This window comes from Mytilus galloprovincialis, chromosome 13 (assembly GCF_965363235.1).
Source record: "Mytilus galloprovincialis chromosome 13, xbMytGall1.hap1.1, whole genome shotgun sequence".
NCBI lineage: Eukaryota > Metazoa > Mollusca > Bivalvia > Mytilida > Mytilidae > Mytilus > Mytilus galloprovincialis.
In genome coordinates this window covers 73,311,762-73,334,790 of record NC_134850.1, presented here as the reverse complement: position 1 = coordinate 73,334,790, position 23,029 = coordinate 73,311,762, and the positions used below count along the sequence as shown (strand labels likewise).

At 32.7% G+C, this 23,029-nt stretch overlaps 2 protein-coding genes across 2 annotated transcripts; both read left to right on the top strand.

The window, feature by feature from the left end:
* Positions 1-305: 305 nt before the first annotated feature.
* Positions 306-4,104, top strand: LOC143056199 (uncharacterized). The gene is made up of 3 exons (XM_076229279.1): positions 306-547; positions 2,147-2,731; positions 4,085-4,104. The coding sequence occupies exons 1-3, from the start codon at positions 463-465 to the stop codon at positions 4,102-4,104; spliced, it is 690 nt and encodes a 229-aa protein (XP_076085394.1). The 5' UTR covers positions 306-462.
* Positions 4,105-5,357: 1,253 nt separating this feature from the next.
* On the top strand, positions 5,358-22,634 carry LOC143057293 (uncharacterized). The gene is made up of 3 exons (XM_076230582.1): positions 5,358-6,582; positions 16,346-16,400; positions 21,510-22,634. Exons 1-3 carry the CDS (start codon positions 5,512-5,514, stop codon positions 22,349-22,351), a joined length of 1,968 nt encoding a protein of 655 aa, XP_076086697.1. The 5' UTR covers positions 5,358-5,511; the 3' UTR covers positions 22,352-22,634.
* Positions 22,635-23,029: the final 395 nt, after the last annotated feature.

The window sequence follows — 23,029 nt, the reverse complement described above, 5'->3', positions numbered from 1 at the left end:
TCCAGAGCACCTGATAACACCCGAGTCTATGGTGAGGTTTATGTGAGGTTCATGTTGCTCAGTTATAGTTTTATATCTTGTGTTTTGTGTACTGTTGTTTGTCTTTTAAGGTATGTCGTTGTCAGTATATTTTGTTACTTCAGTTTGAATGTCCATTTGGTACCGTTCGCCTGTGTTTATAATGAATTGTATGGTAAATGAGATCATGTCATATTGTCTAAATTATGTTACAAAAACTAATGATGCCCAGTTTCAAATTACATATCTTGATTGTTTTATTTTGTATCATGGTTAGAAATCCAGAAACAACATTCAAAAAGTCTGAAAGTTACAAACAGGATTGAACATTTAACTGCAATCAAAGACGGAACAGAGATAAGACGTTACGTTAGAATTCAGGTTATTGGTAAAGATGGAGTTGGCAAGTCAAGTCTTGTACGTAGATTAGTCGAAGATTCAAATATGAAAGTAAATAGCACGGATGGAATCGATATTGTTAAAAAATGCCAAATAAGATCAACTGATGGTAAATGGGTAATTGGTAGAGGTGAGTTATAATTTTTACCCCTGATTACAAATCGAAATGCAACTTGTTCAGTATCTTACCTTCTTTTTGTGTATAGCAGTTTGTAAATTATAAGAAGTCGGTGGTTCTTTTTTACCAAGTTATCTTGCTACATGACATAAAAAAGAGGAGTTCCTAAATTTTTAATGTAGACAGTTCTTATTATTTAATTCGGTTTCAAGAATTTGTTTTATTTGTGTGTTATTTGATATCGACTGGAAATTTCATTGCAGGTTTTCTCGAATGTTTAAAAAAAAATGCTTAAAATGTAGATTGATTTGACATGTTATAAACAGTTATAAGTAATTGTTGTCGTTTAGCTAGAAACCATAATAACTGTCCCTCTTCAGTGATAGTGGAAGCACAAATAACATATACAAATATTTTTTTATTGGACAACATACTATAAGGTTTTTAATCAAAAGAGCGTATTGATATATTCTGTTGCTGCTATATTTATTTTCATCTAGCCCTGGATAATTATTATTAAACGTTATAAATCATGAATAAGCAATGGGATATTTCCTAGGTACATGGCGATGTGATACTGTTAATTTCAATAATTGTATAATATCTTCGGAAAAAGTTCCTTTATTTGAAATTGGTCATACATCATTGTTTAGCAATACATAGTGACCAGGGAAAATTTAAAATTAACTGAACGAATAAAAACACACATGGGTGTCCATATATATTTATCAGGACTTTACGACAAGCATGATTCAAAGTTGAATAAAAAAACATTAATTTAAAATTGATTTCGTTTACAGTTGCTGAATTTTTTTATAAGACGTTCCTATTTATTTATATTTCTTTGACTTCATTTAAAATGTCTTAGAATTTAGCACAACGTCGGAATCTCTATTAAAGCTTATACATAAACGTATGATGTATGCTATAGACGCTTATAACGAAGTGTGTACTATTCCAATAATTACGTGGTGAATTAAACTAAATCTATCTGTAAATAGGTCATGCTATGCTCGTTATGCATGGCCAAAACACTTACAGGAGTGCACCTATATAAAACTTGTCGACAATATCTCCTTATTTCTACCCGTCAATACAAGTCCGTTTGAGATCTATACTCAACATTTTTTATGGCATAACAAATTAATAATTGATTTTTTTTTATTTTAGCAATTTTTTGCCACATAGGTCCTACACGAGATGTTAAATAATCTTAGTGCGTTTAAACTTCACAATTACGCATTCATGCTGAAAAATTTAAAAAAAATACATTTATATCTCTTATCATATAAACTCATCATAGATACCAGGAATAAAATTTAATATTTACGCCAGACGCGCGTTTCGTCTACAATAGACTCATCAGTGACGCTCGAATCAAAAATGTTATGAAGGCCAAATAAAGTACGAAGTTGAAGAGCATTGAGGACCAAAAATTCCTAAAAGTTTTGCCAAATATAGCTAAGGTAATCTATTGCTGGGGTAGAAAAGCCTTAGTTTTTCCAAAATTCAAAGTTTTGTTAACAGTTAATTTGTAATTATAAACATACCAATGATTACTCAAGTCAACACAGAAGTGATCATGTTATATTGTCAAATATCTTATTACAGTTGAAACAGAGAGGAAGAAAATAATAAACAGGATACTGGAGACCCTACATGAAGAACAAAAACAAAGTGCATCAGTTTCTGTCCAAGAAATTCCATCTGAAAATGAGATCAACGTGAAAGAACGAATTTCGTTTAAAGGACCATTGTCTGAAATTGTTAGGAAACTAGAGAACCACCCGCCAACTGTTTCAATCGAAAAATCATTGACCAATGAAAACAAAGTTAACATAATGGAGACTGCTAACTCGGTTGCAGAAAAATCTAATATTGACAAACCTATAAAAGAAAGTGTTATCCCGTCTACTGACGATTTTCTGAAATCCACAGATTTAATAAAAATTGACGATATGAGGAAAAAGATTTCCGAAAAAATGGATGAAATTCTTGTGAAAGTGCAGAAAGATCAAGAAAAAATGACATCTGAAAGATTGGTAGAATGTGGAATCTGGGATTTTGCAGGCCAGAAAGACTATTATGCTACACATCAAACGTTTTTAAATCCACATGCTATTTATGTTATTGTTACAAATATATCGGAAGACATATCAGCTACAGTAGATGATACAAACTTTGATTCAATTGAAGGTAAGATGTTAAGACCTCCGTCAATAACAAAATAAAACACGTAAAGTTATTACCATTTAATTATTGTAGCCAGTACTGGTAAACTCAATACATTGCTTACTCGCAATCATCTAAAATTTTAGCTAAACGGAAAAACTCTACACAATTTCTACACGTTTGATATATGGCATTTCTATATTTTCAGGAGGACCAATTGGATGTTAGAATATTCGAATCCATGGCAACAGCATTTATTAATATAGTGTTAACATATTTAAATTAACTGTAACTAAAAACTATTCATTACGATTATATTTCATCTTGTTCTTAGACTATTATCTTTGCTTTCAATAAATCTGTAGACTTTAATAAGCAAATTGTATCAACCTGTTCAAATAAACATATAAACATAGCAAATGTATTGTAAATCGAAAACAATATTCATTAACACATTTAACTTATTAAACCAGGACAATACTGAATTGATTTTTACTTTGGAATTAAAAAATATTAACTATAATACCAATAATCTTATTTTAGATATAACTGAAATTATAAAATAAACAGTTGTGATATCTAGACGTAAATCCTCTAAATCCTAGCTTCCTATTCATTAGTCATCTTTTTGTTAAATGTGTTATTCCTAGAACAGTTGTTGTTGATTGTTTGATGCTTAACATCCAGTTTAAATTATTTCATACATGTGCAAGAACCATCTAACAAATAAAATGCAGTAGCTAATTCATGTAATGCAGGCCATCCAGGATGACTGTTTTTGAAATGTGTACTGCGACGTGAACATAAGGGTATATTGGATTGTTACACGAAATTTTCTCTTTGCAACAGTGGTACTCTCTGTAAACGAGGCACCGGATTTAACGTTTCCATCAGTTGTAGCTAAGCGAAACAGACACCCTAATTTGGCAATGGTTTTACCGTGACTCAGGAGGACGCTTTTTTGTTTTTTTGTGGGTGGCACACTAACGTTACCAAACTATAATATAATAAGATAATTAAGATTGTTAAATGCCAAGTAGTCATGAAAATTTAAAAAAAAATCCGTAAAATATGATCACTGTGTAATAAATGAAAATTTTCATAATAAACACCTTACACATTATGCCTGTGATAAATTAATTTCAGTTTTTTCCCCTTCTTTTTAGAATACATTGACTTTTGGTTTGACAGTATTCACTGTTTACGTACAAGTTATCCGGGACATGGTTTATATCCACCTGTCATTGTAGTGTGTACTCATATTGACGAGTATAAGACAGAAAAAGAGGTACAGTATAATAATACCTGCATTGTGTTGTTTTCTGAAATGTTGTACAGTTCTGCATATAAACACACATATTTTCTTATTTATTTCAGAAACATTAGAGAGATTTTGATAAAATGTAAGAAGAAGAAAGAATGGTTTGCTGCTTATTTGACTATGTAAATTGACCAAACTTAAACATAATTGGACAATGTTATCATTGGTTACATTTACAACATGCTAGTCTTTTCTATGGTCGGGTTGTTGTCTCTTTGACACATTCCCCATTTATATTATCAATTTTATTTATAAAAATAAAAATAGCATGCAGTCTTGTAGACGTAATTTGACTGAGTTGTCATTGAAATGACACAATAACGGTTATTTACCAAAATTTTGAAAACAAAATAATTGAAGAAAAATTCAAATATTGTTATTTGTGAAAAAAATTTGCAACAAATAACTGTTTAACAAAATCATGTCATGTATGAAATTGAATGGGTTCAGTGACCAGCTACCCAAGCAAATGAATCTTGCATGGTGATAAAATTCAGAAAACAAACTCGTCATTTCCTTGTCTAAGTTCATACAGGTGTAAAGGTTTTCGATCGTTAAACAAAGTACAAGTTAATAGCAGTATAACATATTTACGCAACTCATCTGCATAAAATGATAGATAACCCTAACTGGTAACCTACAGCAACCATTCCTTAGCCTGCGGACAATAAGCGTCGTTTTGTCAGAAAGTAGATAAATACAAAATGTACTATTTGTATACTGAACGTTTTGGGGAGGGAAACGTGCTCTATGTGATTCCCAAGGATCTGTTAGACAAGCCGTATGATATTTCGTCAATTATTTTGAATTATCTGTTTGATCAATGGCTGTACTACCAATAACCTAATTTAACTTACAAATAGCTGACATCTCCACTAGGGCATGTTGACTTAAGAAGAATTGGCTTTTCCAATTAGGCCTTTCAGATTCTTGTTTAGTTCTGGGAGTAAGCTTAGAACAGCTCAAACAATTAATGACGTTGATTTCAGCTGACGTATCATTATATTTATATTTTACCACATGTGTGTACTCAAAGCGTTTGAAGAACGTCATATTAGAATCATCAATATATAACATGTATAACAATTAACTATTATCAGAATATCTGGATTGACACTTTTTTTTTTAACGAAAACAACATCATATTACTTTGTGAACTTATTATTGGTCATATGAATATTCCGTTGGATTCCGTTATAGTTTAGATTGGTTATGGAAAGTTAAGTTGGCACTAACAAATCACAGTAATATGTGTTACATTGTTTTAACGTGTATGACAGAAGTATATTAATTTCTGTTTCTTTTATTTTTTTATATTCAGGTGGAAGATAGGAAAAAAGATTATATCAGAAGATTTACAGAATATTTTGGAGATCAAGATAAAGCTAATCACAATAGAGGCATCTACTTTATTTCTAACACAGAATTTCTTGAAAGCGACTGTAACAAATTGAAAACCAAGATTTCTGATGTTGCAAAACAGATGATGTATTTCGCCGAGGAACTACCTATGCATTGGATTCAACTTGAAAATGCGTTAAGTGTGTTGAAAGACGACTCAAAACAGAATATATTGTCATGGCAGAGTTTTGTGGATTTAGCCGAAATGCTTTCTATTAAAGAACAAGAACTTCTTCCTTTCCTTACTTACCAGCATAAAATTGGGAACATTATTTTTTTCGCTGAAATCAAAGAGTATATCATTTTACGGCCAGATTGGTTAGTCAAGTGTTTCAGGTGCCTAGTATGCGATAACCACCCACTAAAAAGAAATATTGAAATAGTAAAGTTAACTGATTGGCACAATCTGGAAAAGACAGGACAATTATCAGATAATATAATTGATAGGCTTTTTGAAAAAGAACCTGACTTAGAGTTTGGAAAATATAAAACTCATATACTTCATGTAATGGAAAAATTTGATATTATAGTTAAACCCCAGTTAACAGCCACCGACAACGATTCAAGTCTGATACAAAGTTCATACTATATGCCATGCATGATTACAACGCAATCGACTTCTCTCGATATTATTCAGAATATTTTCGGAAGTGAAAGGAGTAGATTTAGTTCTTCACCATGGTTGATACTTGAATTTGAATTTCTTCCCCTTGCTTACTTCAATCATATTCTATTCTATTATATTACAAAATATACAGTCTGTGAAGAAAAAGAGGGTCGAAAAACCTTATATAGAGGAAAGACATTGGTTAATATAGATAAAACCGAACTCAGAAAGATATGTATCTGTTTCTCAAAGAACGCTATAGCCTTACAGGTATGGAAACTAGCTGATGCCAAGTTTAGCCGATATGACACTATTTTAGAGGAGCTATGTAGAAAAATTGAAGAGTTAAAGAAAAAATTAAGCCAGAACATATCTTACGATATAAAAGCGAAATGCAGAAATGGGGATTACGCTAACACACAAGGCAGAATAACTGATAAAGAACTAGGCGAAATGTGTGAACAAGGACGCTACTATTGTCGTGAGCATACATATACACATAGTAAGAACGACGTAGAGAATACCTGGTTACAGTACGCTGACATGGTAAGTATGGTTTGTTGTTTGAGTTTACGAATGTTTCTGCTATGTTAATCATGTTATTGGTTTGCTTGTATTTTCGTGAACTGTTATTTGGCTTGCGTTAATAGAGAATGAATTAAAGTATTAATAAATACCACCAGCTGTATGATTAACTAATATGATATGGAATATGAATAAACATAGCAGGTTTCGATTATATCCTCTCTTTCTCATTTTCAATATTTGTTAGAATGTAAACTAACTGTTCATATATTGTATACGGTTAATGACATATTCAAACTGGTTAAAAATCAGTGTTCTAAATTAATCTTTGTTTCAAAACAACACAATACTTCTAAGTTTAAGGAGTAATAAACCAATCTCTCTTTTTTTGTTTTTTTGTTCTACGAATAATTTCTTTGTTTAACTTGTTTCACTGAATCTATTTGATTAATCAAACTCTTTATCATAAGATAATAGTTTGCAAATTAATAATTTGTGGTAATTTGCAGTAGTGCACAGTAGCCGGCCACGTCTACTTGTATTTTTGTCCATCTGATGAGTTAAGCCTTTTCAACTGTTTTTTATAGTTCGGTCTTATGTTGTACTGTTATACCACTGTCCCAGGTTAGGGGGAGGGTTGGGATCCCGCTAACATGTTTAACCCCGCCACATTATTTATGTATGTGCCTGTCCCAAGTTAGGAGCCTGTAATTCGGTGGTTGTCGTTTGTTTATGTGTTACACATTTGTTTTTCGTTCATTTTTTTTTACATAAATAAGGCCGTTAGTTTTCTCGTTTGAATTGTTTTACATTGGCTAATCAGGGCCTATTATACATGTAGCTGACTATGCGGTATGGGCTTTGCTCATTGTTGAAGTCCGTACGGTGACCTATAGTTGTTACTGTCTGTGTCTTTTTTGGTCTTTTGTGGATAGTTGTCTCATTGGCAATCATACCGCATCTTCTTTTTTATATATTCACATATACTTTATTCATCACATGTGCCGTTACTTATAGCTGTTATCCCCGGAGTAACATTCATTAAAAATAGTCGACACAAATTCCGTATAAGCACCATAAACCTTAAGAAAACTATGAAACAGTTTTATGTAATTTCGTTATTGATAGTGAGCCTTGATTTAAAAGTCATTCTATAAATAAAGAGATCATCACTATGAAATATATCTTCAAACTTGTAAATAACAAGGCTCCAATTAATGGATAGAAGGTAGCACCGATCCTATGGTAGTAACTTATAAAAGAGGTTTATGTTCACTAACATGTTAAATAAAGGCACAATTATTTTTGTTTTGTTCCAAACATTTATAAAAGCGAAGGAGAGAAATAATAATTCGCTTTTATCACTCAGTGGTTGGTTCAATCTCGTCACAATAAGCTAATAAAACATCGCTAAAAAAATACTTTGAATTAATAATATAAATTGAATGGTCATTGTTTCAGAATAAACCGGCTTTTTTTTTGTTGCTGATTAACATGTATCTAATTTAAAGAAAAATCATCATTTTTTTTCTCATAAATTAAACCTGTTCAATATGTAAAAAAAGCTTTATTGTAATTTTTATTATCATATCCGTACATTTGAAGTTTTCTGTGAAGTAAATACATGGTCGTGAAACTAGTGTTGGCATCTGTGTTCTTCAATATCTATCAGAATGCTCTTTTATAGTGATGGTTCCACTTGATGTGTTGGGGGTTCTCTCAACTTAGGACTATAATATTTCACCTTTCTGAGATGTTCAGGTTGAATTCTGTTTGTATCCTTAGTAATAACGTGACCAGAGGGGATGTACATATCAAGGGAGTGGGAACAGTCACATAATCAAAGTCCTGCAAAACTTGCTTATAGTTATATACTCCAGGTGCAATGGTTTTCGGATAATTGTAGGAAACAAAAGGAACAGACTGATTTTGAAAATAAAATGGAAATGCCTTGTAAAAGAATTTGGAATAAATAATCTCTCAAGTAATCCCACATACAACAACATATCATTTGACATGGACGGGATTTTGACGAAGTCCAACATAACATTATAAGCAAATCTGAAGACTTACCTTGTTTGTATTGAATGCCTTAGCTTTAAAAAAAAAAACCGTATAAACAACGGTAAAATGTCAGCTCATATGTATGTTCTACATAGGAATTGTCCACTAGAATGACCCACATTATTACCGCAGTCAAAATAAGTCTTCAGAAATACTGTATAACCGTTTACTCGCGTAGTTGTATTAACCATATGTGGATTCTAAAAAAAACTCCTAACAACATTTGGATAATTTCAAATCTCGCTCTTTCTCTGAAATCAATTCTATCAAAACTTTTGATTTTCAACCCAGTATACCACCATTCCCCATGTGAAATTGAGAAAAAACGTCTATAAGAAAGAATCCACATTGCTTTTCAACATAAACTTTTTTTTACTTAGGGATACCATACGGCATATTTTGTTAAAGGTGGTAATACGTACAAAAAAGTAAAACAACAAAAATACTGAAAATTCAAAACGGAAAGTCCCATAAAAATGGGCAACATTAAAACTCAAACAAATCGAACTACGCAGAGGAAGAAGTGATCAGTATGCTGGAGTTTCTTATTGATAACCTATTTGTTGAATTTGGAATCAGACTTTTTCATTAAATTGTCGGCATTCCTATGGGAACGAACTATGCGGCTCTCCTTGCCGACCTCTTAATTTCATATGAGTCGGAGTTTCTTCAGACACTTGTTAAAAACACTTTGTTAAAATCAAGAAAATCAAAGAAGCTAGATCATTTAATTTCACATTCATATATATATTGATGATGTTCTTTCCATAAACAACACATCCAAACCTCGTCTGATTGAAATCCATTAATAAATTATCCAGAACTAGAAATTAAAGAAACCACAGACACGGCTTTATCCGCCTAATTTTTACACTTATTGACACAAGCGGTCATCCCAGTACCACAAGCTATGACAAACGTGACGATTTTGATTTTTAAATTTCCCCCATTTTAGCAGAAACATACCAACCTTGACTTCAAAGATATATCAAAGAACGTCTCGGTTTTTTTTTTCTAAAAAAATTCATCGGAAGATACCAAGACCTTTTTGATGATTATTCGTATCAATTTTACATATAATACATGATGGTCTTGGTATGTACTAAAGTTGTTTATCATCTGTATTTGTCTTTTTAAATTATGTACCTTTACTATTTAGATCATTCAGGGTAATATCCTTTTGAGGTGGCTCGGTAGTTATACATCCCGTCATTGTGTTATTGTGCTATGTTCATTTTTTACATTCTTGTCATTTATATTTGCTTATATGCATAATCTATATGCCATTCAAAAAATTTTGGTGACATATTTTTGTTGGTTATTATAGTGAATAATATTGAAGTTGACTTCTGCACCCTATGTTTGACAATTTTCATTATTATGTCTGTTTGTTGTGTGGGCACAAGACAATGTTGTCAATGTACTTGATTGTATGCGACTGTCATACAAGTGCGGGGTATAGCTAGCTATTAAACCACGTTTCATCCCCGATTTACTAAATAAGGACATGCCTATACCAAGTCAGGAATATGAGAGTTGTGTCCATTCGTTTGATGTGTTTGAGGTTTAGATTTTACCATTTTTTTCAGGGACATTCCGTTTTGAATTTTCCTTGAAGTTCAGTATTTTTGTTGTTTAACTTTTTTGTTACTTCTTCGTTGACGGGAGAACGTTGCTAATGGTGATAGCTTCCATTCTTTTATTGGAAAACTGAACTTAAAGAAATTTCTTCTTTTCATTGCTCTGGTTTAAAAAGACGAAAAATAGCTATGTCACAAAATTATACTGACTAGTCTGTATTTTTGAGAAAATGTATTTATGCATCTCTTGTCAATGGCATAATCTCAAATCATCGAAATAATCCCTTCGAATATTTTACGGACGCAATCCAGAGTTGGTTGACTATTATTGAATATATGAGTCACAGATGACAACGGATATGTTTTAACTAACGTAACCACAATTCTGTCCTCTTCTCGCCAAAACTGATCTACAGAATAAGACTTATCACCAGATTTGTACTTACATGAGAAACACAACGGATGCAACATGTGAAGCAATATCTTCTTACCCTTCCGCAGCATTCGTGACCACTCCCAGTGTTTGGTGGGGTTCATGATGCTCTGTATTTTGGTGTCTATGTTGTATTTTCTATACTGTTATTGTATTTTGGTCCTATTTTCGATTTATGGATTTGAAAGTTCCTTTGATATCTTTCGTCTCATTTTCATTTGCACATAATCTATTTTAATCGATATATCTATCACGGATCACCTAACTATCGTAACAATATAAACAACTTACATACCACATCACAATTAAAGAAAACCGTTGACATTTTACTTTGCCGTCAGTTAAGGCTCTAAAATTAGTAAACATTGTATTGGTCGTTGTAATACCAGAATTAGTGTTTTGAGCTGTGCCGTGTTCACATGTATGTCCTACACGACGAAACTGTCTCGTGATATGTGTTTTGTGTGTTTGGTATATGTATGATATACCTATACGTTTCAACTTAGGCAATATCCGTCATCATAAATCAGTTCAATCGAAAATACCTCCTCATTTCAAGCATCAGTCTGTACCAGTCATTTCTTATACCTATACCAAATCTATTGCAACTAAAATTTTCAATTACAAACAGGTTGTGCAGGATCTCAATATTGACGACTTCAAATCTAAACCTCCTGATTGCACTTGTGCTAGTTCCCAATTCACATATAATCCGTTGGCATCGTTATTACCGGTGACCTCAACATTGTTAATAACACCTCCCTACGAAATGTGTTATCCAAAGGTCCGAAATATCGTGAGCCTAAATCCATCAATTGGAAATACAACTTTAAAATTTTGATGGATTCAGTCAAGGATTATGCCAGGCAATGGACTAAGCGCTAGAAGGAAGACGTAGACACTCATTCAGAATGGAGTAAGAAAGCTCGCGGGTACAACAATTTCAGCAAAAAATTAAACATTTATTTTTTTATTACAAATTTTATTGTAACACTATTAGTTATTACTTTATGATATGAAACAAAACCCAACCAAAAAAATCGATTCAGTTTGACCTAAATGACTTTATAAATGTTTATATTATCGAAAAGGCTCCAAATTATCTCCCTTTGGTGCAAAAATGCCATTGTTTTGGCATTAAAATTGAAATATCTTTTTTAACACATTGGTGACCTATATTTTTATTAATGTTTTCAAATAAGCTGTACATAAACTAAAAAAATGTACAATTTAAGCGATTTCTGTAATTAGGTTATTTTTTTATATCTATATTACCTCTTTTTCTCCTATTAGTTCAACAGAAAAAAGGGACATTAACAAAAATGTATGCTTCTTTCGGAGGCAGATTGTGAGCTTGAATGAACGGTGATCGCATTTTTTTATTTCATTTTTCTACTAAGTATAAGATAAAAGTTCGTTTATAGAAAAATATAGCAAATCCTATATTAGAAAAAAAAAATGATTTAGACCCTCGAGCCCCCTTTTAAGTTCCAAAAATTTGTGTGCATAACTTTCAAAAATATTTCGCATGACTTTCATACATGTGCGCTCCTCATTATTGAATCAGTCGACTTTGTTTGAAAGTCGTGGTCACTAGTTTTTAAAGAACCGCAACTATTTCTTGGCGTCGTATATTGGTATGGTGTTGTCTTAGTCGGCGCCATCGTCGTCAGAAGACAAATTTGCCTTCTGGACAATAACTTTGATTTGAGAGAATGGATCTCTATGAAATTTTCCAGATGGTTCAATATCGAAAAAGTAAGCTTGGGATTGATTTTCGCGGTTTTGGTACCATCAGGTAAAGAAAAATTAGGGACCAAAAAGGGACAATAAGAAGTTTTTTTTGCAGTTTCCTGACAATTACTTTTATCTAAGTGATTGAATATCTCTGTTATTCTAGCACAAGGTACCATACTATAAATGGAAAGTTTGGGGGTAATAACTCCAAGAAAGGTTAAAAATTTTGGGACCTCAGGATTTCGTGTTTTTAAGCCAGGGATTTCGGAATGAGGACCCCTTCTACTCCTCCCTCTTTATACTAATACAATAGATACAACATTAATGCAGTTTAAGTTCAAGTCTTAGGTATATTCCTTCCATGGATATATATCAGTTATAAAATGAGAGAAGAGTCAGTAAAATGACAGACTTTTTTTGGTATCAGATGAACTCAAATAAGGAGTTGCGGTATAATTGCCAATAAGACAAATACTCACAAAATACCAAAAACTGATGTGTCTACTATTGGTTTTCTTACAACCTTCTACATTGAGCAAACCCCATACTCTATAGCAAGCTATAAACAATGATAAAAACCAGCAGCATGAACATTATCAAAAGCAAATAAATTAGAAAATCCATGAATGATTTAGGCTTTAACTATAAACTAAGAAATAATATTTATGGCAGACTTTGAAAATTGATTATGAAAATAGGGTATATGTCAAACAGACATTAACTCAACCAAACCAAATGACTACCACTGAATCACATGCTCCTGAATTGGGACAGACACTTACCTTATAAGTAAGGTGAGGGGGTAATTTGTTTACAAACTTAACCCTACTAGTCTTGAACAATAGTGTAAAATTTCGAACCAAATTGGTTCAGAAACTTCCAGCAAATACCATGTAAATTGACTGATTTTAAAGATCAACAGGTTTTGAATTAAAGATGCTTGACCATAGTTGAAATAAAGCAAAAAATTAACATTTAGGTTATTTTAAGAGGATGTTGTGGGTGCTTTAATTAGAAAAAGAAGTTAGATCAATAATTAAGTGAATTTTAATCAGACCAACTCTGTAAAGTTATCAACTGTTAAACATATAAAAAATCTCATTTGTGTAATTGGAAAGGTTGGAATGAATGAACTTGATATTTAAAAAAAAATCAAATCATTTATGAAATTAAGGACTTAGTATTACATTAGAGGGTCATAACCAGGGTTAGTGAAATAAAACAGGGTTAAAATTGTGAATTTTAAATACCCATTAATATGGTAAAAGTTTTAGACATTTAAAACCAATTTAAAAAAAAAATAGCCCCCCCTTTTTTTCAAACCCTGAATCCACCTTTATTAGTCCCCAGTACTTGATAATTGGCATATTCCATCTATAAACAGTTATATCATGAAACAAAACAGTGTAATAATGTTAGTAGATTAGCAGAAGGGTGACGCCAGGTCATCTCAAGTCTTCACCCCATATCTGGCACACTTCAGAAAACTCAGAAAAAATGGGGAAAAAGGCATTTTTGAAACCGTCATCAAAAAAAATCTCTTAAGAGTCTACCCAATTTTATTTTTTTGATTAATAGTATAGATATTTAGTATTAGGATTACATAATACATCATATCACTGTTAGTCCAGAATTTTGTATTTATATGATATAAATCAGGTCGTATTCCTTAATATTTCCAATTTAAATTCCTTTGCATTTTCCTGTTGCCATAGCAACGTATTACAAAAACATCATCACTGATAAAAATGTTTTATATGATTTACAGTGGTAACCTTACTTTGTACTTTTTACAACAAACACACTCCTAGTCACACTTTTGCTCTAGGTAGCCTGCAAATGTGTTGATTTCTGTCTAATTTTGGTTCGCTTTTTGGACTCGTAACTAAGGAAACATTTTCCTTGATATGAGATGTAATGTTGTGATCGAAAAATATTTTTTTTCTCTAACATGTTTTTTATGGTATAAACAAATCAATTAAGAGCACTTTAAACAAAATCTAAATTTTTGCACATTCCATGTTTGTACAGTATGAAGCTCTATGCTTATTGGCACGACCTCTTAAGGCAGTGGTTGGTACAAATCAGAATTAAAAAAACTGAATGGGTCTATGAAATGGCCCATGCTACGTCAATCTTTAACCACCGAAATGTTGCAAAACACTTGTCCCCGCAGATAAAGCCCCAATCAACATCGTTTGTGTGTGTAAAACTCATTACATTAACTGCTTGATAAACAAATTAGGTATTGACAATTCACTTGGAAACTCAACATATACCCTCACGACACTTACCAAAGAGGAAATCCTGTATAATCATAAGTCTGTTCTATGTTCCTTTGGAATTTCAATCAAAGATGAAGAACTGGATCTTTCATCACTGTATTGGATACCTAAACTACTTCTTTGTAAAGGATCACTCTGATTCAAACAAACAATCCTCTGAAATTGACATTATCAAGATACTTGATTTCTTGATTGACAACATATTTATGACGTTCGGAGGACGTGTTTTTCAACAGACCGTCGGCATTCCAACGGAAACAGATTGTGCCCCTCCTCTTGCCGACTTGTTTCTTTATTATTTTGAGGCTGACTTCATGCAGGTACTTCTTAGGAAGAAAGACAAGAAGTTAGCAATATCCTTTAACTCTACTTTCCGCTATATAGATTATGTTCTTTCACTACATAATTTAAAATTTGGTGACTATGTTGAACGCATCTATTCCATCGAACTAGAGATAAAGGATACAACAGATACAGTTAAGTCGGCCTCCTATCTTAACTTACATCTAGAAATTGACAATGAGGATCGGTTGAAAACAAAACTCTACGACAAAACAGATGAGTTCATCAATCCAATTGTGAACTTTCCATTTCTAAGTAGCAATATTCCAGCAGCACCTGCATACGGGGTATATATCTCCCAATTGATACGATATTCTCGTGCTTGCACAAAGAAGCTTTTAAATCAAGAGTTCCGAATGGTGAAGTTGAAATCATCCCTTCGTAAATTTTACGGACGCCATCACGAGTTGGTTGACCGTTATGAAACAACCGTTTCACAAATGATATCGGATATGTTCCTTACGTCGTATCTACAATCCCCTTCCCTTTCATGATTCTGACCTACCGAATTAGACTATTTACCGGATTTATTATCACATAAGCAACACAACGGGTGCCACATTAGGAGCAGGATCTGCTTCCCATCCAAAGCATCTGAGATCACCCCTAGTTTTTTGGGGGGTTCGTGTTGCTTATTCTTTATGTTTGTGTGTTGTGTCATGTGTATTATTATTTTTCTGTTTGTCTTTTTCATTTTTAGCCATGGCGTTGTCAGTTTATTTTCGATTGACTGTCCCTCTGGTATCTTTCGTCCCTCTTTCAAAGTATTTCGCCTTTATTGAACATTTTAAATTGCCGGAAAATTAGTAAGCATGTTTAAAATGTTGGGCGCTGTTATAACATTCAATTGTTTGTGTGCATACATAAAATTAGGTGTCGAGTATACTCCAATGAGACAAACACAAAAGAACCAAGCATCATGTTACTTGTTATATATTAATCAAAAGGATAAAAAGAATCATACAAAAAATAAAAGACAGTCGCCAACACCAGAGTTTTCGTAAACGAACAAACACAAGTAGTCAGAATTTCCTGATTTGGTACAAACACAAGTGGTCAGAATAGCCTGAGTTGGTACAAACACAAGTGTGTTTGAGTCAAATGAATAGTGTTTGCATACACAACTCCTCTGTGTCTATGCAAATCATTTGTTTAGTTTCAAGTTTTTCAGTTTGAATCCTGTATGATGTAGTTTATTTTATCAAATTATCTCGAGTTCGTTTGTCAATAATCATATTTGTATAGATTAAAGTGGATAATGTAGTTACATCACGTTACTTTATTGTTTATTTGTTTATGTTTTTGTGTGTTGCATTCAACAAAGTTACTCATTTGTTTTTTAGGTAAGGGCGAAATTAAACAAAGAGCAGGATGAAAGGAAGTCAACGTTTATAATGGGTAATTGACGTAGTTCTGTTTCCATTAAAACTAAGATTTTTTCTAATAAGCAAGACCTTCTCCACTTGAGTATAAATTTGCAGAATGATTTCGTTATATGAATATATAAAAACGAATTGTACTAGATAGAATGTCCCCTCTTAGGTCATTAATTAATTTTTAAATGTTTCTATTCTTTTCCATCGAAATAGGAAATAGTCATTTACATGTGTGTAAAATCAATCCTGAGTTACCAGTAATTCTAGTCTTTTCAGTTTCACTAGAAAATCTACAAAAATCAAATATCTTCATCAAGGAATTACATTAATTTATAAATAAAAATGGCATACGTATAGCTACAATAGCTTTAGGAAGAGACGTACCCAACGATATATTGAAGAAAATTCCAAAGCAAGTGAAAGGGTTAGAAAACCTAAAAAAAATGATAAAATAAAATGCACCAATAGATATATGGATATTTTTTTTAACCCTCATAAGATAAAAGATAAATAAAAACGTCGAAATCCCGTCCAGTCTAGTCGAATTGACATGTTCTTTATTTTAAAAACAAACTGTATTCAAAGTTGTCTGTCATCAGACCCTTTCTTTTAAGAAGCGATGTCCATCAAGTAGTTTCAATACAATTACAATCCGTCTCACCTCAACCAGTAGCAAACATATGTATGCACACATAAAGTGAAATAGATTAAAGATTTTTGTGATAAAAGTAGTATGTAGAGCAACATTTGCCCCCCCCCCCAAAAAAAATGATGTTCTACAATGTTGAAAATAATGTCCTACTGTGATAAAAATGATATCTGTATAAAACTAAAGAAAAAAATCCTTCTTAGAATTTTTGCATTTTAACGGTTAGACCAGCCATCATTGTAAATGATTGATTGACTCGTATCAAACATAAGCTAATAGAACTCGCAAGGAAATTTGTTTTTGTCACTAGCTGATAAGGCTACTAATAGTATCCTTATTTTTTTACGTACATTTTACATTGAGGTTGCAAAAGAAAATCACGAATTCGCCAACATTCCAACTGACTCCATTTTCGGAAAATGACATCTTTAACATACATAAACTTTATGCTACCTCCTTACAAGCTGAACCAAGTACAATGAAATTTCCAACTATGAACTGGCTTCCGAAGCTGCACAAAAATGCTTACAAATATAGATTTATTTAGTCTTCAAGCCATTGTTTTGCTTCTAAACTATCTATTAATGACGATTTCAATATGTATTCTTAAGAAATTTATAATGACGAACTGACTCAAAACAAAGTTATTACTAACAAGGAACACTGCCCTTTCCTAGATCTTGATATCTATATCTGTAACGGGAAGCTTCAAGTTGATACCAACATTTATGATAAAAGATAGTTTTTTCCTATTGTTTATTATCCATTTTTAGAGGGTGACGTTCCCTTGTCACCATCTTGTATAATTTTGTTATACAACTCAACTTGTTTGATTCGCTCGTGTATGTAACAATAGAACGTATTTGATTTAAACGAAAGAAATCTCTGTATTACTGAAAAATTATAACATCAGGGTTTTCGATATCACAAACTAGTCAAAACATTTACTAAATTTTATCACCGGTACAAGGATATCATTTGTAAATATAAATCAACATGCAAACCTCTTATACGTTCACGTATTTCACATCAAATCTTGTATTGAAATGTTCTCTTCAAAGCACAAAAATGTCGGCATTCTCCTCAAGAGCAAACCAAACTTTTAAACAGATTTATTAAGAAGGAATATAGTTACGATACTTTTGTTACGTTATTAACGATGGCATATTTTGGTATCAAACTTGATTCACTCATAGGGTTTTTGCATTGGAAATAAACATATTTATTCTAAAACCAGTTGTTGGCATGATACGGGTTATGCTCTTCTCATATTTTTTATGATGGTATGATACTAAACCCCTAACGGGAAGGATTGTGCTTGATTTTCATATGATGAAGACATAATATTTCAATCAGTTTAATTGAATACTGGAGCTGGTTTGTAAGTAACTCTGCTAGTAGTCCTGCTTAGTTTCTGATGTTACCTATTCTGACCTTGCACTCGGACGTCTTTTGGACTGAGTTTTACTATGCGTATTACTGTGGGTTTGTTTTTTTCAACATTGGATAGAGGTGTAGGGGGAGGGTTGATATTTCACTAAACATGTTTAACCCCGCCGCATTTTTGCGCCTATTCCAAGCCAAGCGCCTTGAAGTTGGCTAGTCTTGTATGTTTTTTTAAAAAGTTTAGTCCCTTTATATGTTTTGGAGTTTAGTACGACGTCCATTTTCACTGAACTAGTACCTGTTTTTATTTAAGGGTCAGCTGAGGCCCACCTCCGGGTGCGAGATTTTCTCGCTGCGTTGAAGAACCATTGGTGGTCCTCGGCTGGTATCTGTTCTTTGGTCGGGTTGTTGTCTTTTTGACATAGTCTCCATTTCCATACTCAATTTTATTTTGTTGGGTTGCTTAAAGTTTGGTGACAAATAGTTCGTGCATGTTCAGAAGAAGAATTAGCAAAATATTCCATAGTATATTCTGTCAAAGAGGCCGTTAGCGATGATGGTCGGGTAATTTGAAACACCTCTAGAAAATGAGGGTGTATCGGATAAGGACAGACAATTTGCCTTGCAACAGACCTCTCATATAGAAGTTGCAAAACTATTGATTAGAGTAGGTGCAATACTATTGATTTAATTATCAGTGAATTAAAATCAAACTAAATATCATTTTTATATACATATGCACATTCCTGACTCTACAATCTGTTAATACCTGTAACTTCGCATTGCACATGTTTTCTCTGACTATTATTGACGTATCTACACTATTTTTATTGGATGTTGGATGTGTACTGATTAATATTCTAGTCTTAGAAAACACTAATTTAATTCCTTGTTCGACGGACCTGCTCGCACCAATTGTTTTTAAAATATTAATTTTTATTTTTTTTATATTACCGCTTCTCACATCCGGAAATGTAATCATGTCCTTTTCACGCATCGTGTTTTTTGTAAATATTATAAAAAGATACACCTGCATTTAAAATCACCGTCTTACCTGTATATAACGATTTTAGACATATAGGTACCCCACCATGCTGTGTAAATATTTGGGATAATATTTGATTCAGCATGAAACCCATTTATCACAAGTTGGAGTGCTCCGATATAAATATATAACAGAGAAAATTACCTATGCATAACAAAACATTACTAAGCTTCCCCTTACTCATATTCCCTATCACAAAATGTTCGTTTTTAGAATAAAGTACAAAGAACTTTTGAGGGAGAAGAGCTGCATTCAACTGCAATTATATTGAATGCTGGCGAAACAAAACTATCCTTATCCGCTGCATGTTTATGCACCTGTCCTGATTGTTTCAGGGGCATATTGATTAGCAGTTTGTATATTTAAATTAGATAGTTGGTTCATCTGTTCGAATTGTGTACACTAATAATTTTGGGGTCCCTTATAGCTTGCTGTTTGGTCTGGATCAAAGCCATGTGTTAAAGGCGGCACTATCACCTGTATTTGTTATTATCAGGTTGGGAACAACCCTCCCTCAGACAAGGGGTCATTTTACTGTTGTAGAAAAGAAAATAGAAATACAAAGGAATTGTATAGTGCTACTATACAAATCCTTTGATTTTTTTTTTACTTAAACAGAGGAGAAATACATTATATGTTAAACAACTTTTCTAAAACAGGGGCCTACTTATTTTGATTAATTATTAAAGTTAATGTGTTAACATGGTTAAAGTCCAGGAATATTACAAAAATGTTGGACATGTTTTGACCATTTAATACCATATATATATATATATATATATATATATATATATATATATAGGTTCTTTGGGAAAATATGAACCCTTTTGTACTAAAAAATGTTTTTTACCAAAAAATATATTATAACTTATATTGACCCCTCATCAAAGGGATATTTATTACATCGAGGAATTGTTCCCAACCTGATTGAGAATTATTTCATTTGCACACATACATACATCGCATCTAATTATTCAATTATTTCTTCGTGAACAGGGAAAATACTTCATAAATTGAAGAAATGTCAGAGTACAAGTGATAAATCAAGTTTTAATATTGTCAACACCTACTATTTTATGTTTACAAACAAATTTATAATCGCTCGCTTATTCGTTTCAAGCTTAGCCACAAAAATTTGCAAACACACACATTTATTTTTATGCCCCACCTACGATAGTAGAGGGGCATTATGTTTTCTGGTCTGTGCGTCCGTTCGTCCGTCCGTGCGTCCGTCTGTTCGTCCGTTCGTCCGTTCGTTCGTTCGTCCGTCTGTCCCGCTTCAGGTTAAAATTTTTGGTCGAGGTAGTTTTTGATGAAGTTGAAGTCCAATCGACTTCAAACTTGGTACACATGTTCCCTATGATATGATCTTTCTAATTTTAATGCCAAATTAGAGATTTTACCCCAATTTCACGGTCCACTGAACATAGAAAATGATAGTGCGAGTGGGGCATTCGTGTACTGAGGACACATTCTTGTTTATTAAAATTTTCAAATCGCTTGCTCGCCCCAATTTATGGAGTCCAAAAATCCGTAGAACAAGAAATTAAATTGGTGTGGCCTTAGATGCATGATTTTTTTAATGAGTTGTTATTGGCTTTGAGCTAGCTGTCATCTACTGTTTGTACTCTTAGATCTGTACTGCGTTGTTGTTTTTTCGCTGTTGTTGGGATAAAGAAGTATCCTGCCACGTCCCTCTGTGTTTAAGTAAGATGTATTTCTGCTTTGTATCTGTCAAATGAGTCAAGTCCTTTTGAACTAATATTTAAAGTGTATACTGTTAAACCAATGTTCCATGTTATAGAGAGGGTTGGCGCCGTCAAACCAGTTTTTTACCCCGCCACATTCAGCATGTGCCTGTTCCAAGTTAGGAATCTGTAATACACTGATAACATCAGAGAGAAAACATAAGGTCGTGAACATTTCAATGTTAAATAAAAAGTATGCAAAATATAAGAAATCCATCAACATCCCTTTTAGCAGTAAAACGTTATAGATATAGAAATCAATTGTTGTAATAACCAACTCGATACTTCATTATTTATTTTCAGAAAATGCTCCAAACAAAGAAGAAGCTCAGGATCAAGAATCTGTCAAAAATAGCCTCCCTGTTTCTGTCACTTTGCGTAAACAGTTAAATATCAAAAAGTCAACGAATGAATATAATAGAATTTCTAGTTGTATCAAAATAGGCAATAAGTTAGTGTTCACCGACTATTTAAATAACCGACTAATTATTTGTAATTATCATGTAGACGGTACTGATATCCATCACATTCCTCTGTCCAATAAACCAAAGCGCATAAAAGTGATAAATATTAATACTGTGGCAGTATGCTGTGGCAACAATTCCATACTGATAATAAATATATCTACAGGTTCTGTCACCAGTACAATCAAAACAAGTGGTTACTGCTCCGGAATATCATATAATGATAATAACCTGTACGTTATTATTGGTAGGAGGAAAATACATGTAATGACACTGAAAGGTGAAGTAAAACGTACTATACTGTTACCTTCAGACCTTATCACCGATATTACAGTAGACAGAGACAGGTTGGTCTGTATAGACTATAGAGCAATATACAGCTGCTCGTTAGATGGAAAGTTAATGTGGATGTTTGAAAAGGATATACTTAAAGATTTAAATCGTGTGACAACAGATAATGGGGGGAATGTGTATGTGACTGACGGTGGTACCAACAATGTAGTAGTTGTATTTGACGATGGTCAGCATTACACAGAAATTGTAACTAATCCAGATGGATTTGATAAGCCAATGGGAATTTATTTTGACAAACGAGAAAATATTTTGCTTGTTTGTAATTTTGATGACGGAAAGGCTTCTCTTTTTGATGTAAAAAAGAAACCAATATATAATGAACATTAATAATTATATCCTCGCTTTGAAAAAAGTTGGGATATACTGTTTAACATCTGTCTGTCTGTCCGTCCATCCGCCCATCTATCAGTTTGTCCGTCCCATGAATATTTATCGTCGCAGCTTTCTCAGTAACTACATTACAAGGATTTCTGGAATTTGGTTTCAAGGTTTATATAAGTCAGCTATACCGTGTGATGCGTTTTCAGATTCATCGCTCTACAACTGTCTGTTTACCTTATAGTTTTAGCGGGGCGGGGTAGCATAAGTGAGTAGAAGCTAACTGATTCACTTGTTCCTTTATACAATGAGTTTGTTCGAACACGGATCTGTTTGTGTATTTAATCGTTCAAAATGAAATATATTTATCGTATTTTCTTTAATATCAATCTAACTAAATTGATGTTCATGATCTGTACAGTTGTCTTCAGATTTTAGGTTAAACAAAAATTTTGTTATGTCCATTGTTTATTTGGTGATCAACGCTTTAATTTCAAGTTTGACATCAAATCAACTTATATATAATATATGTACATTAATAGAAATGTTACACAGGTGATGTGTTTTTTGATTCACGTCCACTTACTGTTTGATAGTTTCAGAAAAAAATAGTTATTTCAATCAAATCTTTCAAAACTACACAAAAATTGACAGAGTAAAAACTTTCTATACGGATGTGACGGTTGT

What these genes read in the sequence shown, in the direction of transcription:
- LOC143057293 (XM_076230582.1), top strand. Translation starts at nt 5,512, where the DNA reads ATGATGTATTTCGCCGAGGAACTACCTATGCATTGGATTCAACTTGAA. An exon ending in GGTTACAGTACGCTGACATG is followed by an intron (nt 6,583 to 16,345) that starts GTAAGTATGGTT and finishes TTTGTTTTTTAG; the next exon opens with GTAAGGGCGAAATTAAACAA. An exon ending in GAAGTCAACGTTTATAATGG is followed by an intron (nt 16,401 to 21,509) that starts GTAATTGACGTA and finishes ATTTATTTTCAG; the next exon opens with AAAATGCTCCAAACAAAGAA.
- LOC143056199 (XM_076229279.1), top strand. Translation starts at nt 463, where the DNA reads ATGAAAGTAAATAGCACGGATGGAATCGATATTGTTAAAAAATGCCAA. An exon ending in TAAATGGGTAATTGGTAGAG is followed by an intron (nt 548 to 2,146) that starts GTGAGTTATAAT and finishes ATCTTATTACAG; the next exon opens with TTGAAACAGAGAGGAAGAAA. An exon ending in AAACTTTGATTCAATTGAAG is followed by an intron (nt 2,732 to 4,084) that starts GTAAGATGTTAA and finishes TATTTATTTCAG; the next exon opens with AAACATTAGAGAGATTTTGA.